This window comes from Rhodnius prolixus, unplaced genomic scaffold (assembly GCF_049639745.1).
Source record: "Rhodnius prolixus isolate KJV_2025 unplaced genomic scaffold, Rpr scaffold_2, whole genome shotgun sequence".
Taxonomy (NCBI): Eukaryota; Metazoa; Arthropoda; class Insecta; order Hemiptera; family Reduviidae; genus Rhodnius; species Rhodnius prolixus.
The window spans coordinates 26,264,290-26,284,065 of NW_027411592.1; the positions used below are offsets into that span (position 1 = coordinate 26,264,290).

General features: G+C 32.2%; 2 protein-coding genes across 3 annotated transcripts; one reads left to right on the forward strand and one right to left on the reverse strand.

The window, feature by feature from the left end:
* Positions 1-495: 495 nt before the first annotated feature.
* Positions 496-10,337, reverse strand: LOC141449334 (senecionine N-oxygenase-like). Its single transcript, XM_074118641.1, has 10 exons — positions 10,256-10,337; positions 9,015-9,150; positions 7,111-7,238; positions 6,160-6,298; positions 5,437-5,555; positions 3,902-4,079; positions 3,672-3,822; positions 3,096-3,259; positions 2,175-2,269; positions 496-763 (listed from the first exon to the last, which is right to left on the reverse strand). The coding sequence occupies exons 2-10, from the start codon at positions 9,087-9,089 to the stop codon at positions 538-540; spliced, it is 1,275 nt and encodes a 424-aa protein (XP_073974742.1). The 5' UTR covers positions 9,090-9,150; positions 10,256-10,337; the 3' UTR covers positions 496-537.
* A 1,435-nt stretch (positions 10,338-11,772) lies between these two features.
* LOC141449337 (abasic site processing protein HMCES) lies at positions 11,773-18,338 on the forward strand. Of its 2 annotated transcripts, none has more exons than XM_074118647.1 (7): positions 11,773-11,958; positions 12,106-12,337; positions 13,129-13,320; positions 14,092-14,208; positions 14,775-14,882; positions 16,940-17,085; positions 17,513-18,338. In XM_074118647.1, the coding sequence occupies exons 1-7, from the start codon at positions 11,939-11,941 to the stop codon at positions 17,625-17,627; spliced, it is 930 nt and encodes a 309-aa protein (XP_073974748.1). In that variant the 5' UTR covers positions 11,773-11,938; the 3' UTR covers positions 17,628-18,338. The 2 variants fall into 2 exon arrangements, with proteins under 2 accessions (XP_073974748.1, XP_073974749.1); XM_074118648.1 differs by having other exon boundaries at positions 11,776-11,958; positions 12,261-12,337.
* Positions 18,339-19,776: the final 1,438 nt, after the last annotated feature.

Sequence of the window (19,776 nt, forward strand, 5' to 3'; positions counted from 1 at the left end):
TCCTAGATACCCATCATCAAAAAAAAAAGACCAAGAGGTTGTTCACGATTGGAGAAACAGTAGCCTACTACTGCAGGTCGCCAGAACATGAGACTGTAAATCCACAACCAAAATTACTTGACAGGATTGGAATTTTCTGACAATCACCGGATGTATTGCTCATGGCTAATGAGTTATCAAAGAGACGGCTAAGAAAGCCTGTACTCTATCGTATTAGATGACCGATCAGTTTAGAAGTGGAGCCAATCGTTTTCTGAATTTCTTTCGTAAATGGCCTGCCTTTCTCAGTTGAATGCCCATGCAAGATACATTCTCAGTATAGAGTCTTAGGATATCTTGTTTGTTCAGTAAAGTAACTCCTTTCAATGCTGTCACCAAAGAGAGCCGCCATAGAGTTTCAAAAAGAGCAACTAATTGTTGCAGAGGAATTGGTTTTTGTAGTCAATAACGCTCACCTAAATCTAAAGGAGTTAATATAAAAAGTAATAATTCTCAATATATTTTTTTCCGCTTTATTTCTTATTTCCTTAAATCTCGTTAAACATCTTCATTTTGCCTGAATACAAAAGTACCATTGATAATTTTATAATAGTAATTTCTGAAAAATGCAGGTTCCGTTTTAAATTTTTCGTAAAACGTTTCGAACATTTCAAATAAGGCTGCTGGAGGGTCTGGTAGAGAACCCATACGAGCCAAATCCAGCATGTACTCACGGCCTCTTGATTCAAGGTCAAAAAACTGGCGCTCTTCTCTGCCTTCTTGTCTGAGAAATAAAAAAAATATATATATATATCTAATTTATTGTAGTAAAAACGAAAAAAGAAATTTATTTCAGAAAATCTAAGTAGTCAGAAGCGGATTTAGGCTGGTTGAGGCCTTGGGCGCAGAAAATAAAGGAAACAATTAGGCCCTTCTCACCTAAAACTATTGCTTAAAGGAAATTTGTCGCGAAGACCCCTCCACTTTCTCTTACTAGGTTCATGAGGTTCTCACTTACAGGAACTTGTAAATTTACTCCTCGATGTCCTCTAAAAGAATTTCTTAAGAAAGATAATTAAAATAAAAATTGGTATGTAGAGAAGAAGTGGAACCCATTTTATTTTCATTTATTTCCATAGTATTTTCGTTCATGTAGCATCTTCATTTTGGTCTTATTTTGTGAGCACCAAACTGTGTTTAATATGAGTCCAAGTAAACTTCAATTGATTCACTTGGTTTAAGATATCTTTCCACAACTTTTTACATTGATTTGTGTTTTTTTTAATACGATCTAATCCCAATTAGATCCCTCCTGGTCTTAATTTCTCGCTAACTAGGCTGAAACGAGGGCAACCCAGTGAGGTTGCAGCTATTCTTTTGTTCTTAATGATACACTATTTGTTCTCCTTCTCTTAGATCCACCATTTTCCGATGATACAGCGAATCAGAAATTTGTATTCAAAGTACATTTTTGAAATATCAAATGCTCTTCTTTATTTCGAGCAATAAACAGAAAGATATTTTTATATGTCAAATTCCAGTAAACTCTACACCATTTGCCGCAGACAAAGGTTCGTAGCCTTGATTTTTTTGTATTGAAATACAGAAAATTGTATTTAAAAAAATCTTCGTAGAGTGTCATTCGTAAAGAAATCAACCAATGGTTTCTTTCATCGATAGTCAGCGACTTTGACTTGTTCTCATTCTAATTCAGCATAAGTAACTTCTAAGGTAGACGCCATAATATTTTTTCTTTTTTTATTCTTCACCAGCTCTAGCGATCGGGATGCGGATTTGTACAGTCGATTTGGACTCATTGTAAGCGATTAGATTCTATTATCAGTGTACTCGTCTAGCTGTGAAGAGATCAATTCTTCCGTCTACACAACGTTTAAAGAGTAGAGTCTGAAATTGTTAGCATCTTACTAAGACTCCATGTTTTTATTACAGCTTCCACTATGTTTCGTACGTTTTAAGAACTACTTCATCCCATTTAAGAATGATTTCGGTCTATCCAACCGAAAAGCAAGAATAATTCTGGTTTCTTCCAACTAAAGAAGAAAAATGTATGCTTGATATACAATTTTAATGGAATTATCATCACACTGTTAAAGAAAATAATTTATTACAACAGAAAAATAAAATAAAATAATTAATACGTTAAACAGGATGCATTAATAACAAATTTAAAGTACCTATGTTTTTCCTCCCAAGATTGGGTGTATTTGTACATTTTTTCTTTTGAAGGAAGTGAAACTTTTCCTGTAAGAAGTTTTGCGGCAAACTTTGCCTATAAAATGCATAAAATTAAAAAGCAAAAAATAATGTATAGGTGAACGAATATGTTGAGAGAATGAAACATGAAGCCGTCAATTGTCACAAGAATTTCAAAAAGTATATAATTCAAATTACAAATTATTGAACAGAGTGTATTTCCATTCGGCCTAAGATAACTTTATGTGATATATAATATCACTATTTATAAACATAGATAGTTCTGCAATTAAGTACCACAAATAGCAATTTAATTCTAATGCATTGTAAAGACAATTAATTCTCATTGAATTCTGGTGCGATTTGTCCAATCTAAAGTTCAAACCAACAAAAACTTTATACACTATTAAGAAGACATATCCACTTCCAAATTAGATTCTCATTAATTATTTAGTATAATATTCTTATTTATTATGTTTCTTTGTTTTAATTTTAACTTAATCACCTTTATTGCTGTGCTGCTTAAGTTAAACGTTACTTTACTTCATTTGATTATTTATAATAAGGTCAGATCTTGTAATTAATAACTTTTTAGGAAGCAAATTTCTAGTCAAGCCATTGTTACTTAACTAGTTGCCTAGGTAGCAGACGTCTAGACGAGCAATGTTACGCAAGCAATTTTAAGGGCAGCAAATGCTTAGGCAAGAACTAACTTGGCATTTTTGAATAAATTAGCAACATTTCAGATTTTAATATAAATTTTATCTTTTGACAGCATTTCCCTTGGGACGTTTTTATCGATTAGACAAGCCGAGACATGAAAATAAATTGTAGTAATATTCAGTACATCCTAATTACATCCTATGAGAGTTAATAAATTAATATTTAACACCAATATGTACCTGCATTTCCCTTAAAACAATTCCGAAGAACAATTTATAAAGTCCACAAAATAGTAATGTTGGATGTTCTATACATATCATTCCCTTGTAGAGATTTCTTACATATTGATCACCAATGGTTACACCACAAGATTCATCCAGATAATCACATTTGAATGTGTAACCTACGCATTAATTTAAAGATTAAATAGATGTTTCGTTTCAATAATAACGATCGTTTGGTTTTTAATCTGAGTCATGTTTAATCTGTTTTGTATTAATCATCTACTATAAAATAGATCTAATAATAGGGAAAAAAACTTTGTATTATGCTCTCTGAAAATGGCTTTTTCTTGTTTTTGTATAGGCTTTTAGTAACTCCAAGTGTGTACGACTTATAAAAATATAGTGACTTTCAGTGAAAACAAAATTAAAAAAAAAAGAAAAGAAAATATGAAAGTTGGATTTAGAAATATTATAGAAAGAAAAATTCGAATGAATGCTTGAGGCTCGTGAATCAAATGTTTATTTAACATTATAATTTTTCAGTTAATAGAAAAATATTTTAAAATGAATAGAAATTCCCATTATACAAACCTGTACAATAAATTACAGTATCAATTTTGGCCGAAGATTCGTCTACAAAAATAACCGAATTATCGGTAAACTTTTTAACTTCTGGTTTTTCGACAAAATTTTCTGGAAATGTAGCTTTCAGCGTTTCTTTTTTGCGATGGCTCACATAAACCTTTAATCAAACAATTTTTGATTACAATTTATATTTGTGGAATTTTGTTCAACGCATCCATAAAATAAGCTGTACCTACGGTCTTAACAGTTGGCGAAATCTGCAAGGCAATATCGATTCCTGAGGGTCCTAAACCTATGATAAGCACGTTTTGATTGAGATAATGACTGGGATGGCGGTATCTTTTACTGTGAATTTGTAGTCCTTGAAATAAAGATGCGCCTTCAAGTTGTGGAATAAACGGAACTTCTTCGTGGCTACAAATCCATAAATATGAGTTACCGAGCAAATAACCACTTTGGGAACACCCTCCCTAAAATCCATCCCAAGTGCCAACTTCAAAATATAAGCATTGCAAAAATGCTTATGAAGGGTCCGTTCCGCTCTGTTCTTTTTCTAGAAATTATCTGGAGAGCTCTATTCTTTTAATGTAGGGGAGTCATCTGGGCAACATTGGAGTCGGCCAGAGGTGAACCAAATTATTCTTAACTCTTAACTGGTATATCCTTTTCAGTAAGCTGTCCGGGAAAAAGAGTGTAGGGTCAAGGTTTTTGAGATAAGTCCAAGAAAAACCCTGAAATTCATAAGCGATGTTTTGCAATTAGACATCGACTCGAAGAATATGCCCATCTTAAACGAGGCAAACCTACAGTCACCTTAGAAGTAATTACATACGACATCTACAGCTTGGTGGTGTTAAATTAAGGTGGAGTAAAGTATTAAGATTACTTTTTTATTCCAATTTCCATAAAGTAATCGCAAATATTACTCCACAATTTTATGTTATGCACTTTTGTTAATAGGTTTTGACTTTGTTGTCACGTTCTGCATATCACCTAACTGCGTACTGAGCAACTCAATTCATTTGTTGCACTGTTAATCAATAGAGTTTTCATCTTCTCCTCTATGACGGACAATGTGATTGATTCAAATAATGCAGCTCTAATTACGAAAATCATCTTACTTTAATCTTTTTTTGATTTACATAAAAAAAAATAAATACTTTACCAGAGAAAACTTATTCCAAGCTAGCAGAAAGCAAGACGGACCAAGGGCTGATTTTAAAAATAAATTTTGTCATACCATTCAATTGCTTTTCATATTAAAACTGACTGTCTAATAATTTGTGACTCGTAAAGATAAGATGAATCGATACTTATATCTTATGAATCTTAATTCAGAAAAAGAATGGTAACATTCTATCGGAGAAATCTCCAGTAACTGGTGGTCTAAGACAGGAAGACACATCCAAGTTATTTAACCTATCCTTTGAAAGTGCAATAAGAGCAATCTGAACCAAGACGGGTGGATCAATCTACAATACGCTGACCCAGAACAAAGCACGAACTTTGCCCACCCTATCCTTAAAGAGTTTGAAACAGTGGTGGCAAAAAATGACTTGATTGTAAATGTTAATAAAACGGAATATATGAAGACATCGAGAACGCAAGTAGGGAAAATAAGTGCAAATTAACGGGCACAATTTCTGATGCTGCAAAAGTTTCAGCAAGCTTGAGCAAGCCATAACCAAGTAAGTAGATATTTTCAATGCACTCACAGACATTGAAAAGGTATGTTCAGAAACTTACCAAACACAGATACGTATTTACCTACCCTGTACATATTACAAGAGCATTGTAATCTTTTTCTATAACTTTGCCTGTCGGTAGATGACGGGAGCACAATTTCCAAATTCCGTTTTTGCGACTTACCTTAATGACTTCACTCTGAAACTGAAAAATAAAGAAAAACTAAATTTTCATGTCATTTTTTTTTAATGAGGTTTGGAAATGAACGGTTGCTTTGCGATTAACATTTAGCTTATACTATTTATAATTTATCCACATCTTCAAAGAACGTTTCCGATAGAAGCTACAAGTTGTGGAGATCTGCCTTGGGAGGGAGATGGCTATTTAGAGAAAGAATATTGAGAAGAAGGATAAAAAGTTTCTATCAATCTAGTAGGTAAAAAAACCCCACTTTTAGAAAAATTTGAGTATATTCTCAATTCCTAAAAAAAGGAGTCTGTGGACTCTAATGGCCAACAGAGATATACTCGTATAAGTCAAAACTAAATATTGAAAGATACAACCTTAATGATACTTAATTCTTGGGGTCCCATCAAAAAGTTTTTCTAAAATATTAATAAAAGGGATTACAATCATTATTATTTATCGCAGAAAGCAATCAAGAAGGATTTATCGAAGGAGAACCTCCCTCCACTCTTCTAGATTATTAACTTAGAAACGGAAGAAGAATTAATACAAGAATAATATTTGTATTGCTGCAACTTAATGCAGCCTTACCATCCGATTAGATGTAAACAGTAAGCCTTACCAAAATATGTTTCTGTAGACTGAATTTTGCAAAGTAAGTCTTCAGATATTTACTTATTTCTGTCCATGGGGCAAAAATATCCATTCCACAGTTGTATTCCAGGTCATCAAACTGCATTGCATCCATGGGAGTATTAGTCCTGAATCAAAAGTATATAAAAATCTGGTCAGCTATCAATCCAACGAAATATACTGCAATTGTTGTCATCAATGGTGAATGCGAGTATAAAATTCTCTCAATAACTGAGGATGACCCGTTATACCGAAGATATGCGATATTCAAGGGAGCAGATCTTCAATGAGAGTTCGGTAACATAACTAAATTACAACCTGCAGATAATGGATTAAGCTTTCATTTGGATTAAGACCAGAGCAGAAATGAAGCACTGTTAAACAGTGTGGCTTTAGTGTGGTTACTGGCACTGACTCTTAAAAAACTTAAACCCAGCTTTCTGGAAGGCATTTTCACCATAGTCAGAAGGAGCAGCAAGGTTGCTTCCAAATCGTAAACTAACGTCCCAGAGTTTTTCAGGGTTGATTATTGAAGGCTCAACTGCTGAACTAGTCTAAAGCGCTATGGAAGTTCACATTTCCAGAAGTTAGGTTCCAATCAAATTTTGTTTACGATTCCGAGAAGAATCATGGTCTGAAAGATTGGGTAAAATCCAGGATTTCGGGGCTAAAGTGACAAAATTGTAGAATTGAAAGTTATGGGCTCACTATAAGTGGCAGGGTCTCTGAGATTAGCTCATCAAAGATTCTTTTAATATAGTAAAATCATATTCCAAAAACAGGTTTTCTTGGGATCTAGGTGGATGAATTATTCTCCACTTCTGGCCTCTAAAACTAGCTTCTCAGTTCGGAAACTACTATAAATACACAAAAATTCGCATTGAAATTTAAGAAATGCATAGTTTCATTTTTTTTTGTAATAGAATTAAATGTGATTTACCTTAGATTGTCGTAGATTGGCGAGAGAGCAATCATTTCTTCTTCAGAAAGTTCTTCTTTATCCAGAAGACTTTCCTCGCGGTCTCTCCATACTCCACCGATGGAATTTCTTCTTTCATAGAGATCAAACTACCGACAAAGAATTCTTATTTTTCAACTATTAAATCGAGAAGTAATTATGTTTATTTACCAGAGAGAAAATCTTGTTGTATTTCAAAACAAATTCATTTAAGTGACCGTAACCGAAACTGTTAATTTAGTCAAGTTCCTTATATCGCAGTTTTGATTTAAAAATTGCCACTTTTGTCACTCTTTTATCAAAGAGATAATTCTGTTTCGAAACAAAATAGCGATGTTGATTATCTTTCATTCTACTGAATTTAGTTAGATTCGTCTTGTGCCAGTAATGGACGTCAAGATTAGAAACGATTATCTATAAAGCCTCCAGTTTGCGGACAACCTAGTCACAGGTGCTTTTGATAAACCAGGCGTCGTCTAAACGCTAAAAAGGTTTCTCGAGAATTATGCTAAGTGGAGATTTGGAACTGTAGCAAAACGGTAAATTGCTTTTAATTTTCATATTGAAAATATATTAATAGACTTCTGGAATTTATTTTCTAACACTGAGTTTAAATACTAATTGCCTGGTTGAATAACGCTAGAACATCTGACTCAAAAACATACTACAGGAACATCGATTTTGTGGTTTAAAGAGATCCAAGGACACTGAAAAAATTAAAATAATTTTGTGAAGAACGAGTAAATCAATAATCTGTCTAATCTGAGAAAAAAACTTGGTTAGATAATAAATCTGTTGCGTATATTCAACTAATTATATTAAACTAGTCAAGAGGAAGGGAGATGGCCTAGGAGATTATTTAACTTGGTCCTGGAAGAAGGAAGATTGAGCGGTCGACCAAGGAAGGAACGATACAAGTCGATTAGGAGGCGATTATGACCAGAGGCTTTCAAGAGAGAAGCTGAATGGGCAGAGACTGCAAAACAAAAGTGACGTTCTCTAAATATTTGCCAGGACTTGAGAAAGTGGAGTACAGCCGGTTAGATAAATCTGGTTGTACTTAAAACTTAGCTAGCACGTCATACCAGAATGCAGCACTCAGCTCTTCAGACGAATTTTTGTTTAAACGAATTTTAAAACATAGCCATCATATTTCAGAAAAAAAGAATGCAAGGCCCCAGCCTGGGAAAATGATTTAAAGAATTTGTATATAATCAGTAAAATACACCTTCATTATAAGCCCCTTGACAATATGGACCTCGGTGCTGTAAGATTTTCTATCTAATACAGTAAGCATTCGCTATTATCGTTTAATTATTGCCGGACTGGTAATGCACAGTTTGTAACAGATTGCTGAAAAGAATTCGACATGTTTGTACAAAGCTTCGGCCATATGAATTCAACGTGAGTACCATGTAACTGTGAAGTGGAGACGATATTCTCTTCTCCAACTTGATGACGAACATCCAAAACAGAAGGTCACAATTTATGAAAATAAGCGAACTAATACGTACAAAAGTTAAACATAAAATATTCCCAGCTTCATAAAACTTTATAGTGAGTGACGTTTAATAAAGAATTGCATTATCTAAGTTAAAACCAAAGCTGTATGTAGTTTATGCAATACGGTTAGATGTATCAATGTAATGTCTATTTTTCCTTGTAAATAAACTATTCTATTCTAGTCTAAGTTAAATTTGAGATTCTAAACAACTATAGACATAACGAAGAACTTAGAAAAAGCAAAACGTTGTCGATGCAAATAGAAACTTTATCAAAATAAATAAGGTTTATTGTTGTTATTTTTATGAGATTTTCTCTTAAACAGCTTACAACAGCTAGTAATTAGAGAAAACCCTACAACCCTATTTGTACCTAGTACATACCTCAATCGAGCAATCCTTAAGATGTCGGGCAGTTACAAGTCCTGCGTGGCCAGCACCAATGATAGCTACTAACATCCTTACTAAAATGTATTATTTTTTCACAAAATGACCTCTGGGCAATCGCAAAATGTGCGTACTTTAAAGAAAACAAAACAATTATCTGGTAATTATTTTTCAATTGCATTAGGGATGTAGTGTCTGGGACTTTCAATTTGTGCAAATTTAATAAATTTTAGAAAATACTTTTACATACAAGGGTATGTAAGTCTGTAAGGGTGTTAAGGGTCTGGCGTGTTTAATCAAACCGAATCCTAGTTAACTTGTTGCTGTCTATATTATAAAAAAAACATTAATTGGTCCCATAAGGTGGGATAAAAGCGCTTAACTATTACTAGTGACAAGTTTTTTTTCTTACAATAATTAATAAAAACGTTCTTGATGAAAAAAATACTATTATGATTGTTCTCCTAATATGATTTGTCATATTTAAATCACAATTTCTCATTGCTCGGTGTCAAATGTCTTCCGTGTACAAAAAGTCTTTTGCATTTTCAGAATTTCCTGAATTTAAGGAGCAAATTATTACAGAAGAAATTCCCGCGTGCAAGTTCAAGTTCGAGACCAGAAGTCTTTTTCTCCCTTGGAGTCTATTGCAACTAAGACTTTGTAACTTTACATGTTTATATGTTCCATTTTGTTTTATTTTACATTTATGTTCAGATCAACTCTTTCTGATTGCCATCTCAGGTTGTACCAGAATAAATAAAGAAATATTACTGATATACTCAGGCCTGTCACAGAACCAGGTAATGTTTCATCTATAACTGTTCATTAGTATCATTTTACATTTATGTTCAGATCAACTCTTTCTGATTGCCATCTCAGGTTGTTCCAGAATAAATAAAGAAATATTACTGAATACTCAGGCCTGTCACAGAACCTGGTAATGTTTCAACTATAACTGTTTATTAGAATAACAAAGCACAATATAGGACAAGGTTGTAATACTGTTATGAATATAGGGAATTAATTTTTAGAATATAGGTTTTTACTTTATTTTTTTGTTTCCTTTTGATCCCCTGATGTACTGAAAAATATTTCACAGATAGGATTAAATGTTTTTATAAAATTGTTTTTTGAATTTAAAATGTTATTTATGATTTTGTTTTTCTTCTCCTTTTTTCCCTATGAACATATTTAATTTAAAAAAAAAAGCAGGAAAAATAAATATAAATACTTACATCCGGAGCGCAAGTCTTCACCTCGTGAAATGAACCCTTCAATTCAAAATTCTAATTCTGTGAAGATATTACAGTTACATAACGCCTATTAAGTGGGAGGTACTGTAGTACTCTAATGAGTCCCCACTTCTTCAATGTGTCCGATGCATTATTGTAAATTCACTAACATATCTGTGTGTTTCCAATATTTTTTTTTTTAAATGAGGTTTAAATTAGCAGCTACTAAACATGTTATTACTGCTTACATTTTACCCTTGTGAGGTATGCATTTGTAAGAAAGAAATGTATAATGGCTTGTTCTAAATTATTATCAAATGTATTTCTTTAAAGGCGATTTTGTGAAAGCAAATTTATTGCGTTTGTTCGATCTATTCCGGTAAATTAATAAATATGGAAGTGGAATACAATTATTTTTTGTTTTAAAACTTATTGACAGTAAAATATTACTCAAGTTTCAAATATTTACTTGCGAGGTACTAATGCCGTAATGCCAATAATGGATCTCAGATTTCCTTTCGATCCTCGTGCATGCAGCTCCATTCCGGTCTAAGCTGCTTATTTTCAAATCCTCCTCGTCTTGCTGCTGTCTAGCTGTAGTGCTTGCTTGTTATTCCACTGCTTCTTCTATAAGTCAGAATGCAGAATAAAGCTGATCTTTATTTTTTGCTCTTCTTATGACATGACTCAGTCATACAATTTCATGAAACATAATGAAATTAAGGTTCTGTTTATTGAATATAAAGAACTTATTTAAAGAATATTTGTCTTTCTGTAAGACTTCCAGTCTTTTTTTGTTTGAATTCTATTTATGCCTTCTCGGTGTTTTCCTTTCGAATAATATACGGATATAATTTAGGCATTTAGAAACTAGCGTCCATGATATGCCAGCATGCCGATTATTAGCTCCTATGTAGTATTGTACTGCCTTTTCTTCTCTTCCCCAAAATTCTTGTACTGAAAGAAAGTTTGTTTTTTCTTTACTTAATATCCGTTAAATTAAGTTAGATACGAATTCCCATTACTTTTCTTTCCTGAGTTTGCTTAGTACATTTACTCCAAGTTAAAAATTTTCTTGCGGTTAACTTCATGGTTAGTGGGGTGCTGTCACATAGTGTGAAAAGAAAATTTGACATTCTCGTAGTAGCAGGAGAAAGTAAAAAAGCAAAATTATACCGTGAGCGTTATCTTGTAGAATTAGAATGAACTATAGTTTACATAAGTATTAGTTAGGAGTGTTGCTGATAGATCACATGAGTACCTTAGTTCTTTGACTTTTTTTTTTGTTACAGTAATTCTTAATTTTCTGCATTATAAATGCGGTACAGAAAAATTATAAACATAAGAAAACATTTTATTTCAGAATAATTATAAATATATTTTGGAGATGCTCTAATGCATTTAAGATAGATAATGTGATGTTTATTTGGACTATGTAATAAAGCCAACTTTCTTAAAATCATGTTTATTTTAATTTAAAATAGAGAGTTGACAAAGAGCTTGATTAGTACTTTTTCTTGTGTTCTATATTCAGGTCTAAGCGACCTATTTGAATTTCTTTTGAGTTTCAACCCATAGAACACAATTATAACACAACTGCAACCTTCTGGGGTTGATAAGCTTAAGCAAGTGTATTTTAGTTTGTGAAAGAAAAGCCTGTATCGTATTCTATAAATTATTCTAGCAATGTGTGGGAGAACTTCATGGTAAAATCTAATTCTATATATTAATTTGAGTATTAAAACAATCTATTAAAGAAATACGCATGTACCAACTAAAAAGAATTGCTAGTTTTAAGAAGATTAAGAATATTTGTACAATATGCTTGAAGTTTCGAAACATGTTGTGTTTAGTCACTGTGCTCTGGCAACCTATCAAAAAGCAGCCTCTTATTTCGATGACAATTTGAGCCGTTATGTGTGTCCTAGCTACGATCAACCTTCTGGCCATGAGTTTCATCCATCAACAAATATTGCACCAACTCAGTTTAGTCCCGTACTTCTTTCAGGTGACCATCTCTCTGAAGAAACTTCAAACAGGATCATCAGACCAATGATGTGGGGCATGATTCCTCCTTGGCACCAGGTTAACTTTTTTTTTAATTAACAAAAAATTCTTACTTTCAGAAATACAACAACGCAGAACGCAATTTAAGTAGAGTTAAATATATTTTTAAAATTTACCTAAATGTAGTTTGTAAACAACATTTGTGATGTTTATTTTCATTATTTTTTTGTGTAATAGGTACATTTTTCAAATTATTATTTGTACAATAGGCCCAAAAATGGCTGGTGTTCACAAACAAATGATATAGTTTGTATGATCCACTTTCTTCGATTGTAAGCTTATGTCTTTCAGCAAATTTTATTCTACGCGTAATAAATACACTATAAATATTAATTTACCTAACTTTAAATGGTCTACAAATTAATATGTTCAAAATTTAAAGCCTTAAAGTTCCACTTTAGCCTTTTTTACACTAGTTTATCTGTTAAGATGAACCAGACAAAGTGATTAGGTTCCTTCCAATATTAATAAATATTTTTTTCAGCTCATTTTATTCAAACCTTAGATTTGCAGTATGAAGGTAAAATTCACTTTTAGCTGTTTTACAAAAAAAAATTTGAAGGTGTAAAATTGCCTGCGGGAGGTCAGGAGTATGTTAGCGGTACGGGCTCAAGCTAACGATGCTTATACTTTTCATAAGGTATAATGCCTTAGGTCTAATTAGTTTCGTGAACAAATTTCGACGGAAAGTCTGATAAATAAATGGGTCATTTAAGAATTTTATGTGAATGCTATATTGCACAATTTATATCTATACATAATTTGTGTTGAAAATTTTCTTTAAACTATTTTTGTTAAATTGATTTCAGGGTGATTACAAATCACATGGACTCTCTACGAACAATTGCAGAATTGAAAATGTATTAAATTCTAAATTGTATTCTGGAAGTCTAAAGAAAGGTTACCGCTGTGTAGTCATTTGTGATGGATTCTATGAATGGCAGACCACAAAAGGGAAGAATAAACAACCTTATTTCATCTACAGCCCACAACAAAATGGAGTAAGCTTTTCTTTGATTTATTTTTATTGTTAAACATTTTTTTTTAGATGTTTTCGGAACCGAACAGTTGATGGGCTTTGAAATTGGCAGAAGCTGATTTGAAAAATATGTTGAAATATCTGTTGTCATAATAAGCTTGCAAATATTTTTAGAATTTTTGGTTAGTTTAAGTGGCCGTTATCGACATTACTGGCGCTTCAGCCCATTAATGAGCCTTGGTCACCTCAGTGCTCTTCCGCCATTCCTGTCCGGTCATTTCTTTGAATCACACCGGCGTCTTTGCTTCTAGTGGTTTTCAAGGAGTACCTGAGTATAGTGGAGAGGCAGTTTTCTTAGAGCCTCTAGACCTGCTGCACCTTCCGGGGCTCTAGGGAAGGTGGCCCTAGAGTGTGTAGGTGTGCTTGTGTCAGTTTAAGTGTGTTGTAGAGTTCTGGCAGATGTGTACGGTATACTGTACTCAGCAACCCAGTAGCTGCGCACTTTAAAAAAAGTTATTTTAACAAGAAAAGACATGTTTGTACAATTCAATTCTATTTTTCTTTTTGACGATTAATTATTTATCTGCTATTAGTGGTCTGGTAAAATGAAGAATATAATAAAACAGAATCAGTGCCAAGTTTTTATTTTTTGTATAAAATTTGATTTTATAAATTTACAAAGAAAAAAAGTTGTATAATTACGCACCTCAGAGTAAGAAAAGAATGATATGTACAGAGAAATTTCATTTATTGTTTTAATGTCTAAAAAGTACAAAGTATGATATTTTTACAGTTACGACCAGAGGTTTTAGAAGACTGGAACGATGCAGCTTGGTCTGACTCTAAAGGTTGGTCGGGACCAATACCATTACTTATGGCTGGTCTTTTTAATGAATGGCATTCTCCAGAGGTTAGTTCTGATTAGAATCTTGATTTTTTTTTAAATAGATGCCCTGAAGTTGAGGATTATAGATTCTTGAACTATTCATAAACTCTTAGTACTGCATAACATGTAAGATTGTATCCATAATTTTTCATTAATTTAGCCCCATTTCCGTGATTTTTAACTAGATAAGAATCTAGTAAGTAAATTAAGTTGCTGGTGAATGTATAACTTCAGGTGTTAAAATTTCTGTGATAACAATGCAACCAATCTAAAACTATAATATATATATTTTAACTAAAGAATACCCAAAACCTATCGTGGCCACAAAGTAATGAATTATAACAAATATTGATTTAAATAATAATATTTTAATTACGTAATGTATATTTTACTTTTTATTGATTAGAAAAATTGTTTATAGTAAAGTGTGTGCTTCCGCCCCTGTCCACGATTCCTAATTCGACGTTAAGCCCCCTCTGAAAAAATAGTCGATTACATTATTAATGATGTATATTTCACATTTTATTAAGTGACATGTAGTATTATTTAAGTGACTTATCATGTTATTAATTAACGTTGTGCATGTTTAGAATGATATCAAGTACAGTTATAGTGTTATCACTATGGAGGCTACTGATGTTTTCTCGTGGTTACATCATCGAATGCCAGCTGTATTAAACTCTGATGAACAAGTTAGGGTAAGCAAACATAATATTTTTGATACAATCTTATTTTTATTATTACTATTTTATTTATTTATTTGTAAGTATTCATTGGTATAGATTTTTTTTATTAACATAGATAATACTTATTAGTGATATTTGTTCGTATCCATTGATCGTGCATGTAATATTCGAATTTATCAACAATAATTTTTTCACGTACTAATAAAAATCCTTTAGAGAGAATGTTAGGAGGCCGAAGAATCCAATTTGCAGAACCATAACATTATTTTTTCATTTAAGACTTGTGATATTAATGAAGTTTGGCCATGTCCTTCGAGCGGTTGAAAATTGACTACATCTGAGGTCATTGGCGCCCGGAGCATTTTTCAGTGCACTGCCGCCTTCCGATCAGTTTCCTCTCTTACAGACAACACTATTTACCTAGTGAGCTGTAAGAAGCTCCTAGGAAGAGAAAAATCGTAGGGCCTAGGATCTTCGTGTTGGGATCCAGTAATACGCTAACCACCGAGTTAATTCCTTGGCCATATTTGTTTTTCATAGTATGAGATTAAATTATAATTTTATGCCGAGAAATTTGTACTCGTTTACCTAAATTAATAATAATAATAAATTTATAGAAAACGAGAATAACAGATGACTCAATAGACAGCCCTGTTTGACATCCGTCTACGTTTTAAAGCACTCAGTCTGTCCATTGTAACGCCAAATTGAACTGTACGTATCAGAATACAGATTTCTTAAGACCTTAATCATTTTAGTAGATATCCCTAATTCGCTGAGTTTATAAAATAAAGCATACCCATCAGTACGGTCAAATGCCGCAATTAAATCGACAAAAATGCAAACACTTTTCTTCTTTTAGCACTGAGTTTAATTTTTACAAGGCTCATTAGATTGGTGATGTTGTCTATTGTAGAACAGTGCTTTCTAAATCCCCCTAAAACTCGCCTAGGAAGTCTCGTTCATCCGCCCAGAGTGTGAGCAAGCCAAGAGGAGGCCTGTGTATAGTTTTCCCACCGTATTACCGAATGGGAAGCCTCGGTAATTTTTAACGTCATCAGTTACACCTTTCATATGAATAGAAAATATTATCACATCTTTAAAATTGCTTGGTTAATTTCAAGAATCATAAATATATACAAAGTAGCAATCTATCGAGTAAGGTATCTGGGGCATTTTTAAAAAATTCGTATGTTATGCGGTCAGGACCTGCGGCATTATTCTATTTAGCCTTATGAACAACTGTTAACAATTCGCCATCATGAATTACGAGTCCAATAACTGATCCGAGACATAAGGTTCAGCATGTAATATTCTATTGGCTTTCAATGAAGGGTTTAACAAGCTACTGAAATGATTTATCCCATCATTAACCGGTAAGCTTTTATCCACAGAGAGATTTTTTAATCTACAGTTGCGCACTAGTTTCCAGAAGTCCTTGGAGTTTTTAACAATTTTAAACTCAGACACCACCTTTAATGTATATTCCTTTCTCTTCGAGTCACATAAACTTTTATAATCTTTCCTAGCAATCAAATAATTAGTTTTAATCACAAGAGAATTAGTTTGTCGATAAACATTTTCTAAATGAAATAGTTCAGTTCGCATTTTATAACAGTGGAAGTCGAACAAATTATTCCTGGGGCTGAAGTACTACCTCAATTGGTGCGATTGATTTCTCCCAAAAAAAATCTTTTAGCTCTCGCGGACCTGCCTCCAGTGCTCTGAATGCTGTAATTTTCCATGTTGCTAATTTTAAACTATGGAGGTGACAATAGTTCTTTATACGTATTGTGCAATAAAATAAAATAATAAGTTAAATTTAATGCATTTTCCGCGAAAGTATCTGGTGTTAGATCCTGCAAAACCCAATTCTATAGATTTTAGATCATTTAGGAATAAAGAATAGAATAATGAAGAAGCAGTCTTATTTATTTATTTATTGTTGTGGTCTTGTTTGCTCATTAACCAATTACTTTATTTGAGGGCAGAAGCAGTCTTCATAATCGGTTAACCTGTAATGTATTGCCAGATTTATTTATTTTTATTTTTGTGTTATTTCGAAATAGAGTTGGCTGGATTATGAAGGTGTGCCATACAGAGATGCGTTGGAATATCTTACTCCAGTAAAGAATCTTTCTTCTCATCCAGTTTCAAATCTTGTTAATAACTCAAAAAACAAGGATTCAACTTGCAATAAACCAGTCAGCTTGAAGTAAGTGTTAATTTCTGTATAAACATTTTTAGAATTTTTATTGGTTCAGTTCTATGTAACCCCGAATCGGAGTTGAACGTTAAGTCCCATCTGAAAAAATATGCGACAACTTTACTTCTATACTACTATACACTTCACAGGAAATGACAATGACTGTAATTCTTTCTGCAGTATTGATCAAATCCAAATTATCCGTTACTAATATTCTTTAAACAATGTGATTAAGAATTTAATTGACATAATTGAAGGAATTTAAAAAAGACTAGTGGAATAATTGATTTATATATTGCAGAAAAAAAAGAAAAGATTTTCGACAAAAATAGGCGATTACCATTATTATTAATGTTCAACTTGGTATAAACATTAATTAAAAACAATAATTTTTAAGTTGTGGTCGCTTTATTTTATCCCCCTTTTTTTTTTCTAGGACAGAGAGCAAAAGCAGTTTATTGATGAAAGCTTGGTTGAAGAAAGGAAGTTTAGAAAAAAAATCAAATGAAAATGAACCGTCTGCTAAAAAAATGAAAAGTTTAGACTCATAAAATTAAGGATGTAGTTTTATTTAAAAAATTTTTTGTAACTCTATTTGTGATATGTAATTAAAAGTTCCTTTATTTATGTGTATAGAAGTTCAGAGCTAGGTATTCATGAATGTTTTGATGACCAGTTATTATGATAACTACCATTCCAAATTGGATTTATCTGTAAACAAGTGAATAATTTTTAACTATTTAGAGACTATTTTTGTACTTTTTTTCATTAGTTTTTAATTATATCTTTGTATATTATAAAAGTAAGTACAAAATTATTATTTTCAATTTTCAGTTGTTTATATTTTTTATTCTATTTTTTTCACACTAAATAAATATCTCATGATAACGATCGGTGTTCATGAGTATAAAGCAGCTTGCTTTAATATCTTGGTCTTTTCAGTTTGAATTAAGAATGAGAACTCTTCTCTTATATTTATTTATAGATTATCTATTTCTTTTTATATTTTTTACAGTCTTCGTTGCTGTGGATAGTTATAAATAAAGTATTCTAAACTATCTAAGCATACAAATGTGGTACATAACCAGTGTTTATAGAAATGCTTTAAAGTGGCTGCAGAAATATTTACAAAGATAAATATTGCTCTTTTAAAGTACACTGTAGAACTTCCTTATAACCCTAATAAAACTATATTTTTCATTAAAAAAAAAAATAATAAAAATTGTAAAAAATGTTAAAATAAATTTATTTCTTAAACATTATTTAACTCTTTAATTAACTTCCAATTAAACTATTTCTGTTGCAGCTCATTATATTTTGAAATACTAAATTACCTTTAGAGTACTGATCAGAAAGGAGAATTCCGGTTTTTGTGCTGAAAAGTAATTTTTTTTTTATGATGTTTCGTGAGAATTTTGTTAATTAGGCAAGTTGGGAATCCATTTATAGACTTTGTTGAAATCATGAAAATGAAGTGATCGTTGTAAGTGCGTAATAATATAAACTTTCCTTTATTAACCCATTAACTGCCACGATCCCCAATTGGGGATATTTTTTTAAAAATTTGTAGAACTGTTTTTTGGCGGCAAATAAATTAATTTAGAGCAGTAAGTAGTAAACTGTATTGATGGTAAACACTTACATTTTCTTGTCTAGTTTTTGGTCAATAAGAAAACAAAGTGAAAATTTCCAGGTTAGTCGTTCATAGCAGCCGTTACTTTTCAAGTTTGTTTTTTATCAATTGTTTTTGTAATAATTAAACTAAGCATTTTAGCACAGTTAATTCAAAGGTTCTAGATGTAGGAAACAATATTATCTTCCATAAATATTTTAGATAATTAGAGAAAATGGATTTTGAACAGTGATCCCCAAATGGGGATCGTGGCATATAGGGTGAACAAATTTCCGAGTTATAGAATACTTTTAGTATTTATTTATAGAAATGGGAACCAAATAATTTTATACATTCAGTGAACTAGAAGAAGCAGTAAAGGGCCTTCACTTTTTAGAGCAGTTTGTCTTTGAGTCTGATACTGATTCAACAATAGATATTGTTGAACAGCCTCCGGACTTACTAGATATTGTTTCTGATGTTGAAGAAATTGACGAAAATGAATTAGTTCATTGCCAGCCAAAGGATGTCCCGGAGATATTAGAGCTTCATTCCAGTAATTTTTCTGTAGAGTTCTCTTTTATGAAACCAGACACTGTCAGTTATATCCCACCAAATCAGATCAAGGATGTACAGATAGTGCGATATTACGGTCATCACTTTTTGAATCAGTTTATAAGAGGGAAACCAATACGATTTGGCTTCAAGCAAGGGGTCATGTGCAACCGGTTACTGTTTTCGTGCTGAATAATACGAAGGCAAACAAAACGGTGCGTTTCAAGTTGAAAATTATGGTGCTTCCGTCATTGAAAAATATTTCAATCATTGATAATCCTTCAAATCTATTTTCTATTACTTTTTTTTAAAATTTTCTATTACTGACAAATAAGAAAACCCGTTAAATCCACAGAGCTAATAAATACATGTTTCAAGACGTAACAACTAGTACTCAGTTTTGAACATCCAATCTGCCACGATCCCCAAATGGGACTTTTTTTAAAAACCTTTTATTTTTTTATATAATGCATTATTTTATAAATTTCACTTATGAATGACAATTTTGACTCAAACTAAACATGATAGAGCAA

Bases quoted from the DNA above. Each gene is read 5' to 3' on its own strand.
- LOC141449334 (XM_074118641.1), bottom strand. From the start codon at position 9,089: ATGTTAGTAGCTATCATTGGTGCTGGCCACGCAGGACTTGTAACTGCC. The intron at 3,260-3,671 runs GTTTGTATAATG...ATTAATGCGTAG, and splicing joins TACTGTAATTTATTGTACAG to GTTACACATTCAAATGTGAT. The intron at 764-2,174 runs GTACTTTAAATT...TTTATTTCTCAG, and splicing joins TCTTGGGAGGAAAAACATAG to ACAAGAAGGCAGAGAAGAGC.
- LOC141449337 (XM_074118647.1), top strand. From the start codon at position 11,939: ATGTGTGGGAGAACTTCATG. The intron at 12,338-13,128 runs GTTAACTTTTTT...AATTGATTTCAG, and splicing joins TGATTCCTCCTTGGCACCAG to GGTGATTACAAATCACATGG. The intron at 14,883-16,939 runs GTAAGCAAACAT...ATTTCGAAATAG, and splicing joins ACTCTGATGAACAAGTTAGG to AGTTGGCTGGATTATGAAGG.